The 16,625-nt window shown below is 34.4% G+C and overlaps 1 protein-coding gene across 1 annotated transcript; it reads left to right on the forward strand.

Moving 5' to 3' along the window:
- Positions 1-787: 787 nt before the first annotated feature.
- Positions 788-3,374, forward strand: LOC146745895 (NXPE family member 4-like). The gene is made up of 3 exons (XM_085498799.1): positions 788-1,215; positions 1,899-1,951; positions 2,632-3,374. Exons 1-3 carry the CDS (start codon positions 788-790, stop codon positions 3,372-3,374), a joined length of 1,224 nt encoding a protein of 407 aa, XP_085354925.1.
- The last annotated feature ends 13,251 nt before the right edge of the window (positions 3,375-16,625 follow it).

The raw sequence follows: 16,625 nt of genomic DNA on the forward strand, positions 1-16,625 counted from the left end.
CACTTTCCATTTACAATCATCATTAAACCTTACTTAAAAAACACGCAGTAAACATTATTTGTACCAATAGTAGTCACCATTAAATGCACCATAAATAATGACAACAAATAACATAATTAATTTATATGCATTTTATTAGCGCAATATTACTTGAAAATCTCTCTTCATTTATAATCACTGTCGAAATTCATCATTAAAAATCACCAAATAGAAAGTTGTATAATATCTAGGTTTTGTTCCAAAAGTACAATGTTATTATTATTATGCATATAAATGTTTATTTATTTCTTATTTCGGCGACTGGCATGTGACCATTTTAGTTCTCAAAACAACAGTTGAATGTGTCGTCCGTCATGCATGCCTTTTAGTTGTTTTGATGAAAACTTGGTATGGACGCCACATATGATGATTTTGATGCACGTCAGTCAGCTTCATGATTCGATTCAAAATGGCTGACTGGTCGCTATGATGGTTATACCATTTCTACCGAGTTTGTTTTTACGTTATCATGGCGAATATTCATTTAAGTGTAATATACAATTACGTTGTTTATAATTCACACAGTCTCTAAACACTGGGTGGTAACAATGACTTGAAAAAATATTTAAAAAGTGCATTAGTTTAAAAATATTTCAGAAACACGTCATGTTTTTCACTCTTTTTCAGGGTTATGTTTTACAAAAATAACGATAAAATAGAGAAGGGACAAACCATACATATTATTGTCGAGACATATGATGAAAATGGTCGTAAACGAGACAGAGGTGGCGACACGTTTACGGCAACCATGATGAATCGGCAGTTTTCGGCAAGTACAGCAGGCCGTGTGGCAGACTATGGAAATGGAACCTACTCTGTATTTTTCTATGCACCATGGCCTGGAATTGCAGAGGTGATCATCGCACTTGAATTTACGAGAGAAGCAATCAGCTTTTTGAAAAACACCGTAAAAACGAGAGAAATGATCTTACCCATCACTGCAATATACACAAATGGTTCACGATCCGGGGAAACACAATGTTTTGTGGCAAATGAAGGGGTTTGGTCTAACAAATGCGAGTACGTAAATACGAACTCTTTGGGTAAAACCTCGCTAATTTGCAATAAACTTGGGCAGTTCAGTTGCGAGGAATTGAATAACATGATTTCTTACGCCAAGGATTTAGATGAATTTGCCACGAGTGTGTTGAGTCACGATGCCCACATGTTTCAAAGGTAATGTTACTATTTCATTTTCTTAAGCTCGCCTAACAGTATCACATAATTGTTTGTGATTCAATTTGTACACAAAATTCTTCATAAATATCGCAGCAAAATTATGAATAACTTTTGCAACACTATGAAGTGTAAATGGAAATGTCTTTACGAGAGATTAATTGCACACTGTTATGCAAATAAGCAAGCAAAATAACGGGACTTTATCATTTAAAAGATGTGTTTCGTAGCAGCTGCTAGTGGCCCTACAGTGTGACATTTGATGAACACGTTACGTGGGTAGGCCTCGCCTGGATATATTATATCGGATTGATAACGTCAATGTCTGGTGATATTCAATAATAATGATATATGCTATGTATCGTTTTACAGAAATCTACATAGCTTTAATAAATCGGATTCCTTCATCTCGTTGCATGTCATGTCTCTTTTTCAGTTTGTTTTGTACAGTATTTAGTGATATTATCTCTTATTTCCGGTATTGAGGAATACTGTTTTCTAGTAGTTGCACACCATAGTACTAGAATGACTTACCTGAGTGGCTGTACCGTAGATCTGACCATCTTACGGCGCTACCTTGCATTCATTTACTTATTTGCATCAGAACACATAATTTTAAATTACATCAACTACATGTTAGTCGGAACACGTTTTCATATTTTGTTTTAAATTTATTTATGCAGCCCGTATCACAACACACTTCTTAAAGGCATGCCAATGAAAATAACAATTACAGGTGAGTAGTGGATTTATCGACGTGAATGAATACGTACACATCGTAAACATTCTAAAATGCTCGTCATTTATGTTGATAGTCGCCATGACGACCATTCTTCATAATGCTGCTTCTGGCTTATCAAAAAATCAAGTAGTATTTTCTAATGTTTATGTTAGAGTAATATTTCAAGGTTATGCATAGTATTAACATAGTCATACTGAGATAATATGAATGCGATTGACAAATATATTATTACAATCACTACGAAGCTGTTTTGTTCATTCCGACTTTTTTTAATTGTTCCGTTTTATTCAAAAAGGACAATGCATGTTCTAGGTCTTAGTCGAATAAAATATTAGTTAAATAACTGGCATTATATACACATAAACACGTCATGTCACGATAGTAGTAAATTAAATTACTCTGTAATGACAGTTTAAAATTAAAAATGCAACAATACTTTACAACGTTTGGTTGTAAGCATTATCATTGAATTTTGGAATAGCATTCTACAAGGACAGTTAGTTTGGGAACACCATGATTTCTTCTGAATATTCTAAAAAATATGTTTGTTCTGTTATATGAAGAGATAGGAAACTGGGACATGTAATTAGATTTTGTCATCTATTAAATACCACCTCAATATTGTGTGATAGAGTGCATTAATTAAAACAGGTCTACCATTGTCAACTTTCTAGATTCTGCAATAACACCTCCAAGACCTCCTCCATGTGGTCCTGACATGCCGATTCCAATCACTGATGGCTACTGGAAAAACAGAGATACGTTCATTCCACTTGTTTGTAGAAGTCAGCAATGGACAAAACCCGAAGCCTCAAAGTGTCTACAAAATAAGTTATTTATAGTCAGCGGTGACTCTACTATTGGACAGTTAGTTACATCATTCAAGGAGTTGTTTAATTACGAAGGATTTGAAAATAATTTTGTGTGTCCACGAATTGGAACAGTAGCAGATCGAGTGCGAATACTAGAGAGTGACTTACTTGACAAATTTGGACAACAAGACTGTCGATCCAAAGAACTCGTAGTAGTTTTAAACTTTGCTTATCATTATAATTTGTGGTCAACAAGAGCGTACCTTGAGAGGATATACCGTGCTAAATTAGCAGTGTTGAGACTGAGAGAAAGATGTCCCAATACAAAAGTGATTATAAAATTAGCACATCCAGTGAAAAATCGTGAGCTTGTGCGATCAGTTCACAGCAGTAACTGGCTTTTCTACGATATGAACAGAATGGTCCGTTACGTATTTGGTGGTATTGGAGTACGGTTTCTTGATCTCTGGGATTTAGTAGCCTCGTCAACGCGGTTATACAAAGAAGATGTCCATAGTCCTCCTCCTGTAATCTATCAGGAATTGTACCTCTTACTTTCTTATATTTGTCCCGAATTAGTATCTAGGTGGTCTCAGGAATTGTAAACTATTTTACATCAGTAGATTAAAGCTACATCACTAGAGAATACGGGCATCTGCGGCAAACATCAATGAAAATAAAATGACTTTTGTTTGCGTTACGTTTTATTAGAAAGCATCTGGGAACCTGCGTCGTCTCAATTTCCGAGTAATTTATGTAAATAGTTTAGATGAAAGTGGGGCGTAGAGCAGATTTGTAACTCTTTTTGATAACATGATGTTAAAATTCTATTGGTTCATGTTCTACTGGTAATCGTGTATTTGTCAGGTATGTCATTGTTTAGGAATTCATCAATTGAAAAGAGAATTTAAAATTTCTTTAGTCTGTGTATATCTGTGAAGCAACCTGTCTAGGTATATTCAAACCTAATCTTGCATGTTGAACGTTCGAAATCGTATTTAAATCGCGAAGGGTCATAGTGTTGAGGAAAAGACTGCAGCTGTCTGTCCCTGTTTGTTCTATTGTCTTAGATTAAATATACCATTACTAAAAAATGTATCCAAGCTTTGCATAAAATCACGAACGATTTATTTTGAACGATACATGTTCTCATTCAAATGTTCCAACGTCAAGAGTGTAGCCATTCGAAGAAAATTATATTGACATTGATATGACACGGAGGGCGAAATAGGTGTCAACTACATGAGACTAATCGATGGATATTCAGTCTATGCTGAATAAGGAAATAAGGGAAATAAGGAAAGGTAAAAAACAAAGGTTACAACGTCTGATTAGTGTTGTTTAAGTTGGTATCGTTTTCAACCTTAACGCATTCAGAAAAAATGAAAGCAAATAGATAAAGTACAATAAAGTGAATCAAGTTTGGTTAAAATTACTGGGATATCATCAGTGTTACACAACATACTTGAAACTGAAATCAAGGCGACAATCATAGCTAAAACAGTTCTTATATACTAACTTTTAAAAGGTGTCAAAGCTGTAGAAAACGTTACAGTAATGCGTAAGATGAGGTTAGTGAACTCCATAACAATTGTGAGTGGTGACGTAATATGCAAATACTAAGTACTGCAAGTTGGAGAAACCACTAATGCTAGGGGTGGTGGAGTGATGTGCTGTGCACATTCCTTCTGTTTAACCCATGCTATTCGTATATGTGGTCAAACAAAAGAAATAGATAGACCATTTAGATATACACTGGATAAACCATAACATTATTGGAAACAAGAAATTATGACTAAACTACAATTGGTACCACTGGACACAAGAAGTTAATGGAAATCGGAACTGATACACCAGAACTCTCGCAAGAATTTCAGATGGATTTATAGGTGTATAGTAGTAAGAACATGGAAGACAAGAAGATAAGTGAACTTACTTTGTAATAAGCCGGTGCCACTATATACATACCATTAATTAATAATAAAAATGATATCAATAAAATATATTATTATACATCTGTCACCGTAATGCCACAAGTTACAGCGTGCCGTAATTTTGCGGTATTGCACTGGGTATTTCCATCCTACCATATTAGGAAACACGAATTATGAATACGGAACAATTACGCGCGTAAGCATCCTTTAATAATAAAAAATAAACATGGCTGCCCCCAGGGTTTGACCGGACCCCACAATAAGGAGTTTGCCAAATTTCTTCTGAACATTTTGGATTTCGGCATTTCCATGATGTATTCCTCGGTGGAAAAGATGTATATTAATAAGGTTAAGAGAAGACAGTACATGGTTGCATCGACCTCCGATACGTGTTGGTCGATGGTCAAGCTGTATTGCCTTCGTGCATACTTTGCAGTATCCTCTTATAACCTCATACTGTTTTCAAAATAATACAAATATTTATTTAGTAATGTTTACTTATTCAATTGATCTGATACCTAATTCCGTCCACCCCTTCGGCGCTCACCTAAAATATATGTATGTATGTGTGTCCAGAGTTCTTAAACCGCGCGTTCACAAATGAAATATCGTTAGTATTACTTTATTCAAATAACCGTCTGTGGGTGTGGTTGGTGTGGCATGTGGGTTGGTGGTGTGTTGATACAATTTGTTAAACGTGTGATGGCAAATCTATCCGAATATAATATACAAGTTCCCATGAACCAAACTGACTGAATTAGGAGTAAAACAAAAGGTGTCTTTAATCTATACACTCGAGGTCAAATTTCACAGTTATCTCGCAAAGTATAATCCTGACAAATATATGATTATGCACCAAAATTGGCGGAACAATTACCGTACGGCACTCCTATAATGCATCCCAATAGTCTCGGTGCAGTCGTACACTTTTGGCATGATAAAGTTTGTTGCTTGGTTTCATTATTACTAAATTAGCGGTATCTAAGTATAATTTATTAAAATTAAATTAATATTCGAGTGTGATAAAATAAGAACTGATATAAATGCAGGGGCGATGACTTCCATTTTAATATTAACGACTATGATACGTAGGTCATAGAGAAACACCGCCCTCTAAGTTCTATTCATAAGTATAAATAAAAGACAACAAAACATCACCATGAATTTTCAGAATGATCTTCAAAAATTGGTAACTTGGTCTTTCACAGACAAATAATTTTTCTTGTGTTGTTTACTGTATAGCTTGGATAATTGGGCAAGATTGTTTATGCCCAACAACAAACTTAATGACAATTGCGACGAGAATTGCTAAATAAGTTTTTCAAAATTATGTTTGTGAATACACACATGCGGGAGGGGAGTGATGGTGGAAATGTAATTATACACAGTGCCTGTGTAGTATAGACAACGATTGTATAATTGTTAAGCTCGCACTAATTTACGTAACAAATGAAACTATGGATGCAATATGGACGTGTATTTTGAGAACATGTAATTTATAAAATTGTCTGAAACTGAATGTAAATAAATAAATACATTGTACTATAATTAATTATGAAAATGCTATTCTTGTAGCACAAATCTCAGTATTCATTTGATAAAACAATGAAATTCTCTTATATGCATGCGCACTTGTTTTTTGGTACGTACAATAACAATCGATGCACATGCGTGATTATGATTTTTTATCTAACGAATACCGCATTTTTGTTTATGAAAAATTATAGTCATAATAATAATAATAATTTATTTATATGATTTACATGATATCACATCCTTTTCTGGTTTGACCCCCCCCAAATTTATATAAGTTCTAATCAGGTACTGGAACAGCTATGTGTTCATAGCTAGATGCATTACTCAGCTTAAGATATCTTAATTGAATTGGTTCAAACGGTCGTATGAACCAATCAACCACTTGATGGACCCCAAAAAGAAGCAGCGTGCAACACTGTGACGAATGTGACGTAGACAGAGACAGCGTATTTTAATTTCTGTTATCAAGAAACTTAAATAAGTGGTATTTGTGTTTGTTTCCAATGAAACTTTGCTGTGACGAAGTTAGATAGTTAAAGATGTCAATTAACGTACCTAAGATGCGTGCCAGACTTTTAGTGGAAAGATCCCCGGGCATTAATGAAAATCGACAGAAAACACTGAATGCATTTGCTGAGTTAATTGAACATTTTTATTACAACACTTATCGGGTGCGAGCAATGAAACACGATCGGCTGCCAATTCCATGGGTCACGTCATATAATAGATCGGGAATATTTGCTTACACAGTATATATGACGTCATAGTACCCCTAGTACGGAATGTTATCTTAACAGTTTTTAAGCAATGACTTGTACATTTAGATTGTTTCCTATTATTTGAACATTATTAAAACTCGAATTTACTAAAACATGCATTTGTGACAAAATAATATTAAATATATATATATATATGCACGATTGAAAATTAGCGATCTTTGCAACACTCGGCGGTCACCCCGTTTGCCTAGTATGCGGCAGAATGTACACTCTGTGGTGCATTACACATTTATTAAGAACTAATGATAAAACATTTTGTATTCTTGCCACGAGAGTTTAAGCAATAATCTTTTACTTTATTTGTCAACGCGTCGATTTAATCAAGAATAATCAAGCAAGTCGGAAGGTTTAGCAAAACTTTATTCATTGTGTCATCTTTTGTCAATCATGGAATTGAACAATACATACATACAATACATAAAATTAGGAGCGATTGTGTTTCTTCAGAGGAATTACACTAGAATCGCCAATTGTCGTTTTCGTCACGACGAAGAACAGTTCCTATAACTGGCACTGTGAACGGATCGAGGTACCCTTAGACAAGCTTTTTTAACATCATAATGCGTGGTCGATTTATGTGTCAACAAATATTTGTTACTTTAACATGTATTGTACACCTCAGAGAATACCTCATGACGACGCATGACGACTGTGACTACTACTCGCCAAGCCCCTAATCTTCGTGGGGTACTTGTTTTTAATATCATCGACAGGCGGCATTCTGACATTCCATTAAACGACGATCTGACATTACGTCACGTGCATAAAGTGAAAGGAAATGTACCTCCCTCGAAGATTCGAATTTCGTCGCAAAGTGAGAATTACGCATTGCTGGACGGAGATCTTTATCAGGTTACCTTCTCGGATGTTAAAGCATCGCACGTTTTAATATATTCTAAATTTAGTCAAATTTGTTTTATTTATTAATTATTCAAGAGGATTGCTTTTGGTACTGACATCATGTCTTACATAATTAAATGTTGTTTTCGAAAGCGAAATGTCGAGATATGCAAATTTATAGGAATCGTAAAAAATCGTATGCATGGCACGGCAGCTAAGTGCTAAGCATCATGGGAAATTATCCACTTTTAGAGAAGGCTCTATCGGTGGTGTTGGAATTTCAGAATCTGAGAAGTCTTAAGCCAAATGCTCGGAAATTCAGAAGGGTAAAACAAAATGACAGCTTACACAAGTTTATGGTCATGCAGATCGCATGTCAAGAGACCGGGAGAATATTTGGCAATTCTCTATTAATGTAAGGAATATTTGTTTTAGGTATTTACATTCTATCTTGCAGCACATGCACCTAAATGCACTACGCAATCAAAAAAAAATTGTACTAAAATACATAATGTACGTTCAATGTCTTCACTTTTTCATAGCATAAACACGTTTTTCACCCTTGCTTATTATGACACCCTCAAATGCGAGTAATTTCCATTCCCGTCGAGGGTACGGTAGTCCCGTACTTTATGCTAAGATTTGAAACAGTTTTTATGCTTCGCTTTTTTATTTGCCTTCTATTACGTTTTGGTGCTCGTCAATGCCGTCCCTGGAAACTTGCCGATAACGTTTTGATCCCAATTACGTAGGTATCCTAGACAACATTAGACACAAATTATACATTTTTATTCAAACATTAACACGCCGGGAATGTATTTTGAATACTGTAAAATGACTAATTTTCACTGGGTTTAAAATTTGCTGATTTGCCATTTCAGGCATATTCAGTGGGTTTTAAATTCACAGTTTTATCATTTAGATAATGTGTTCTATGCTAAATTTTATATATTCACTGGGTTTTAAATTAGCCCATATTTTCCAGACAGCGAAATAAGCAAAATTAAAACCCAGTGAATAATTAACTCCTTTACAGTAACAATGTTTTTGCCCATTGTCGCCATTTTTATATATCCTTGACTTTTTCCACACCAGAGACAACTAGAACATTTTAACCTTAGTCGGGAGAATCACGTGTATTGAATTGCGTTCGCCATGTTGGACAATAAAGAAATGTATTTGTACATTCATTTTCTCATAGCATAAACACGGTTTTCACTCACGCTTACTAAAAGTAAAATATGTTTGGGGTCGCGGTAAATTGTCTCTCCCCAATCGAGCATAACAGGAAACAGGATATGCGAATTGTGTTTATAATAAATAATAAAGTGGAAGGTGAATACTATTTCATTAAAAAATCTCTTTTAAGAAAAATCGTGAAAATCACTATTATATATTTTACAACACATTATAAACTTTATGAATATGATTGACTAGAACAAATTTCAAGTGTTTCAATAAACAAGACTATTTTGCTTGGTCTACATAACTGGGAATTTTACATCATGTGACACAACCCAGTTTCTATTGGTGGGACTACACTGTAAATCTTGGAAGCATTTTAATGTTTTTCAGTAAAACACACCGTTTTAATTGAAAACACACGTTGTGGTTAAAAACATGTGTATTATATCATAAAGCACTTGTATTTTCTATCAAAACAGTAGTGTTTTAGTTTTTATAGAAAAGTGTTTTAAAGAGTTATTAAAACGTTTTTTAATGAAAATTAAGCACATTGTGAACACACAAAAATACATATTTTTCAAAGGGGATATAAATGTGTCACTGAAGTGTTTATTGATAGAACATTTGTGGATTAATGCATCCAACTTTATGCAAATATTAAGCACCAATCTTTATGGTGTTATCAACCTAATTGCGACTAGAAATCGGAACACGTGGTAAATTAAGTACCCCGTGGCCTAACGGTTTTGGTGAACGACCATTATCACAAATTAAATATCACATTGTTCAAAAAACAATGATAATTAATTAAATATTGCTCATGAGAATTTGATTATATTTTAGTTTTCAGATTTTAAGAGAAACGATCGGAGCGGACAAGATGATACTGTTGATATTCGGAATTAATGTTGTCCTGTTAATATAGGTTGTTGTTGGTTCAGAACCCCTCGTCCTCTAGAAGAACTCTGGTATAATAGGTAAATATAGTTTTAAAATACATGTACCACAAATATTGGGTATTATAGCTACAGGTTCACGAAAGGTTTAAATTTCACTTATACACTTATTCATTTATAAGTCAAGGACTCTTCTTCATGCGATTGATAATATCTTTTTCAAAAATTATAATGTTATTGATTTTTTACCATGCTTTCAGTGAAAATACATTTTATAATGTGTCTCTGTTACGAGCACTTAATATTCAGTTTGTGTTTAACTTTTCAAAGTTTTTCGAGGATAAACATTTTTAATACATATTGCTAGTGGAAACACTTTCCAAAATGTGTGTCTCGTGAAATTTCTTTTAAAAGTGTTGTGATATTCAAAACTTTTATACATGTTCCTGGTGGAAACACTTTGCAAAATGTGTGTCTAGTATAATAGAAACATTTTGAATAATGTGTTATGTGCAAAAACATTCCTGAAATGTTACAATAAAAGTGTTTTCATAATATACACTTCTCGAAATTATGCATATTATAAACCTTTAAGTATTTGTAAAATGGAGACAAGCTAATGAATACTTTGAATGTTTTATCAAAAAACAGTAAAAATGTTTTATCCCAAAAATAGTAGTGTTGTAAAATTATTCATTTGCGATTTTAAGAAAAACACTTAATGTATTTAATTATAAATCACTTAAGGTAGAGATGCAGGTTCGTGGGCATTTGGGAGTGAATTTTTTTTTTCGCTTTTTATTATCCAAACAGTCTTGGCTATAAACTGTTAAAATTTTGTAGAATTGTGAATAGTGGAACATACTCAAAAAATGATTTTAAAATATAGATAACAGGTGCAAACATTGTCTCTTTTGAATGCTTAGCAAGATTTAGCAAGGCTGTACATAAATAATAGAAAAGAAACATGGTGAATAAAGAAATGACGGATCTCCATATTATGCACTATATTTAAATTTTAACAAAACGATAATACATTTAAATTTTGAACTGCTACAGCCATTTTAATTATGAGCATTAGCAAACTTCTTACTGAGTGAATTGTTATGCAAATTAGCAATTATCTCAGCTTCTCTTTAGTGCACATCCCAGAACTTTAAAAAAAAGCTCCTAGACGCTTTGACCTTTTGTTTGAAATTTTCACAAATGATTGACAATGTGTTTATCTTCAAAACGCCGTCGGGGCATTGTTTTTGGTTGAACAGTGTTACAACAATCGTGCAGACAACTAGCCTGGGTGTTAATTTACGCATAAACTTGAAGTAGTGAAATTTGAGCTGCTACCCTACAAAATTGACAACTGGTAGACAGTTTTCAAGACGGCACTTTCTTCATAGTGGACAGGTGTACCCTTAAACCAATTTTGACAGGAAAAAGAAGCATGGTTTAGAAGCTAATTTTTTTTAAATTACTTTTGACCAAAAAAGCACATTTTTGTGCATATTTCAAACTACAGTGTCCATAAAAAAATATTAACAACATTTTAAAATTCATACAATAAGCTTTCCGAAAATATATAGTTTTGTGGACAAGGGAGGTCATCTTGGTTTCCTAATTAACTAATTAAAATACCTGTCAAGTAAACTGCATCTCTACCTTAAAGTGATTTTAAAGAGGGGACAAACATTTGTCATAATTTAAAACACTTAGATTTACAGTGTATCATCCTTTATCATCATTCTTTATTTATCATAAAATGGTAGACGAAAAGCACGTTTCTCATTGGCCTACTCTGTGATAAAACTCGAATTTCTGGAATCTTCCATTGCATTCGACAGATATTAGTATCAACTGGATGAACGCCACACAACTCTTTTTCCAAGCGAACCTTCTTTAATCAGTCTTAATATATTTTCTCTTTTGAGATCTACATTCCTTTTAACACTGACTGCAGAGCAGTATCAAGTTTGTTTTGTCATTCTTTATAAACAAATTTTAACTTTCGTCTTAACATTTTCGAACGTTTCTAGAATAAGACCACCTGGTGACGAGCAAAAGCCGAAATATATTTTCACAATGTTCAACAAACGAAGAAATGTCCGTGTTTTTTTTTCATTTGAGGTTTAAGCACCAGATGTTTTTTAGAATATCACCATGTCCACCAAAGCGAAATGCCCGTTTTAACACCCTTGATTTAAGCACTGGATGGACACCATGTGTCGGGCACTGTCCTGATTAACGTTTACGTGTTTGAAAAATCAATACATTACAGAAAGGCGTCAAACTATTACTTCAAGTCATGTATTGCCGGAATTTCTCACAGGATCCCTCCCCAAAATCGCGTGAATTCGTTGATTTGATATTTCGTTTGTTTGGTCATTTATATGATTCAGCACAAACACATTTTATTTTCCCAAATCAAACAAAAACAATCACATTTCTCTTCAAAAAAGCCAGAATTATACAATTCAAACAAATCTTATAGTTATCAAAACTCAGCTGCTAGTCACTCTACCAATTCCATAAATCATATACTTCTGTAATATTCGCATACTTGTCTAAATTCAGCTCCAATCAAGGGCGATGCTTCTTAAAATTCAGCAAGTATTGAATCAATAACATAATTCTTTGGATTCATCGGACCTCGGGGATTTAATCCAAAAGAGTCTTGAACACACTAATTGTTATCTCTTAAATCAAACCAGAACGCATTGCCATATTTCTTGATTTATCAAAATAAATGTCACGTTTTCTTCTCTATTACATAATTACATATCTTTCATTGTTTACAGATTCAAGCAAATGTCATCAAAACATTCACAGCACTGAGGTGTCAATGATGGAATATTTTATATTACAATTTCTTTCAATTATAATTTGTATTGCAATTTGTATTGCAATCCAATAATAATAATTAATATATATATATTTATATAGCTTCTTTATTTTATTGATGAGGATGAGTTATACATTTGTTTCATACTACAATTTCTTATATATAGTGTTGCTTTGTTTAACGTTCAATATAATAACTCAAATTTCAACCGAATTTCCAGTTACGGAAACATAAAACGTTTATGTTGCCTGTTACTCGAAGTTTTGTTAACGGTTAATTAAGGTTCGAGTTACTAAATGTGGACGTTAAATAACTTTAGCAATTTATTATTTCCGTAACTCGAAGTTTGGTAAATTTTAATTGAATTTCAGGTTATATTTTGGTAATTTTTGTAACTCGATGTTTTCGTAACTCGATGTTTGTATTTCGATGTCCGTTACTCGTACAGTTCAGCATCCCTACTAGTTAAACAAGATTACGTTAGGAGACTATAGCCACTAAATGTACTGACATGTCGACGCTTTACAATGGAAATTACAGAGACCAGCCAACTACCGAATTCCCATTGCTACCACAATTGCCAACAAATGTACGTATCCCCAGTTTTATTCGATGCAATCTCCTTATACAATGGTGTTACTGGCTACCTTCCAATCCCAGCGTAAAAAAACACTGCATCGGCTACGGTTCCTATGAGTTCCCCAAGTTACATCATTTCCACCTCTTCCAAATCAACAGTCTTCAGTGCTCCCACCTATGCAATAAATATTGTTAATCATTGTACATTTATTCTTCAGCTCCCAGGAGCGAGGGTTATTTGTATTTATGTTGGTGATCGTCGCTGTGTTTGCGAAAGTACTATGAGGAATTGCATGGTGAGAGTAATAAGTGAAACAATTGTGAAACAATGGACATACTTGTCTAGGTTATGAAGAGAAACCCGCTGCTTTATCAAAGTTCAATATCATTGTCCAGAGTGATTACATCACGCATTAATGATTGGCCTGGGCTGGTTGAAACGTTTTTAGAGAGGTGACTAAAGTATTCGCCGTGACTCCGAACTTTTCATTCGGGTTTGTACAACGATTACACTTGAAGAGACATTGTTTTTGAAAGTGTCCAACAGTGAAGGTTTGAGTAGAATAGACATCATTTTAAAACCTCCTGTTGCAGACCATGTTACAATATCATAATACAAGCTTGTCGTGGCCCAACATTATTGATGGAATTTGTGGACCGACTGAAGTGTCACCATCACATTACCGATGTACATGTTACTGTCAGGAAGGTTTCAGGTATTTGCACAATGTGAAGGAGGGGTTTATTGTCAAAATATATACAGGTCCTTGTATGCGTATCGAAACTCATGCACACCCGTTTTATGTGTTAAAAGAACATCGTGATGTTCTCATGGAATTGTTAAATCTCGGTACATTTCAACTGTCATCAAGCATCTTGACAACTCACCTGCGATTGTAAGATTTTATTTCAGGCATACTCGAAGTGAATCTCAGCACTGTGCTTTTTATAAATGTTATGTACATGACAACCCCCCCCCCCCCCACACAATAAGACAGGATGATTTGTTCAGATATGTGAGACTATATTTCATGGATTAATAGGCTAATCCTTTGCTTCAATTCCAACTATATCTAAGTCACTTGCTTATTTCATATTTCGATATCCCACAATGCCTCGATTGCATGTCTGGTAATTCTAACTGGGAAAAATATATTGCTTCTACCAGTCATTTAAGTCAACTCCAACATTGTCTTTCACTGAAGGTTAAAAGAAATATTGTGAATTACGCAGAGCTAACACTACAATACATTTCACTTTACATTCCTTTCCATTACACATCAGTCTTGTGCTGAGGCAGTTATGTTTCACAACCATCACCAGTTTTCTTGTGCGAGTTGTGATTATGTTTGTTAATTTTACTTTGTGTTACTTTGCACATGGGGTATCCCAGTACAAACATGGAGGTTGCCCACATGTTACACGTATGAAAATCATTGTGTTCAAGCACAGCTCCTCTATAATATTTAGAGAGACTGTGGTTCAAGCGTTTATTTTTGTTCAGCTGTGTTTCAATGTCATGAAACTAATTTACGGTGTCATATTTATTAGATTTATTGTAAAAGTATTAAATATTGTTAATGTGATTACAAACAGTTTTTTCTGAAACTTTGTTCGCTTTTCTGTTTCTTTATTATTAAAGGGTTTGTACCGTGACTGACGACAGGCTTTTAATCCGTTAAGATTTCTTTATCTGGAAACGTTGTCTGAGGAACTGAAAGTGCACGCTAAAGGGAAACTCCTGTTTTCCGCGAAAGTAGTCACTGTGCGAACGCATGCCACATACATGCATGTAGCAATTGTGGAAAATATTTACTGGTAGCGAAGCGGAACTAACTGGGCGAGGCAGCTGGGGTGGTGTATAACTGTTAACAGATTAACACCATGTAGACGCCCACGTTACACATTTTTCGTTCTCGTAACCTCGCCTAACTCATTTGAATTATTGAAAACTCCTAGGGGAAAAGCTGAATGTATATCATCGTATTACCTCAACAGCAGCTTTATATGTGTCTATATAGGTATGTATTGAACATTAATTCCTTACCAGAATCATTGCCTGGAACTCAATTCTCGCGCTTAAATGTCGACACCACTAACTCAATAACATCGGACCATTGTTGACATGCACCATCCAGATCCTGGGACACTTCTTACACGTGATGTTTACGTAATATTTCTTTGACAGCATTGGCAGTCAGCTGATGTACATAGCCAGCTAGCGCGTGTTCGAATTTTATCTAAAAACAATGTTTTTTACACGCGTTGTGTACGTCGTTATGAGTCCGATAACTAACAGAACGTGGCGCGACGACCACAGCCCTTTTAAAATTATTAGATCTATAACAACCAATCCAAAAAACTAATAATAAAGGGAAATTTCAACAAAAACAAATTTTCCCAATAATTCCTATACTAAATGGTATTCATGTTAATCAATCAAATTAATCTATTTTTTCATTTATGCATAATTCACGCCACTTCTCGAAAAGTATAATCAAGACTGATGTTAAATGTTATATAAAAATACAATTATGTTGCTTATTCCCTTAAAAAGTGGAGCTTCTTTATTAAAATCCGCTCTGCATATATTTAACATGTCGACACAATAATCCCACCAGTGGCGTCATAACATGTAACATGTAATGTTTGGCGACTTAGCGCAGCTGAGCGTGTTATTGACCCACCTGAGAACTGAATTAACCATAGCAGGAAGACACACATGGCGCCACGCAAGAGTTGATGAACAACTTACTCCATGCAAACATTCGAAGTTAAATTATTATCATTAATTTGTTGAAATAATATTCCAGGGTAGACAATGACTGAATTATCAGTCACGCTTACCATATCATGTAATAAAAAATAAAAAATTGTACCGACCATTGCGGGACGCCATTGTGAAACTTCGCTATATATACATGTTATCTCACTGTAGTCGCTCTCATGACGATTGCTTATAATAAAACAAGAACAGACTTACTATTGACGATGGTAGACGCACTATGGCCGTCTGTCGCTTGAGCAGGTGTTGCTGTTAAATACTATGAATTCATGTCCAAGTTCAACTCTTACCATATCCCTTACACATATTTGTCTAACATGACCACATACACCTTATTATTATGTTTAAATGGAATGTCCCTATCACCCACTATATTCCGATTACATAAATGTCCTATCATCGCGATTATAATGCCATGCATAACCGGTATGTATTCTGTGGTTAAAATATGGTGCTTAATTAAATATCCAAACGATATCATGACGT

Source organism: Saccoglossus kowalevskii, chromosome 5 (genome assembly GCF_978046115.1).
Source record: "Saccoglossus kowalevskii chromosome 5, keSacKowa6.1, whole genome shotgun sequence".
Lineage (NCBI taxonomy): Eukaryota > Metazoa > Hemichordata > Enteropneusta > Harrimaniidae > Saccoglossus > Saccoglossus kowalevskii.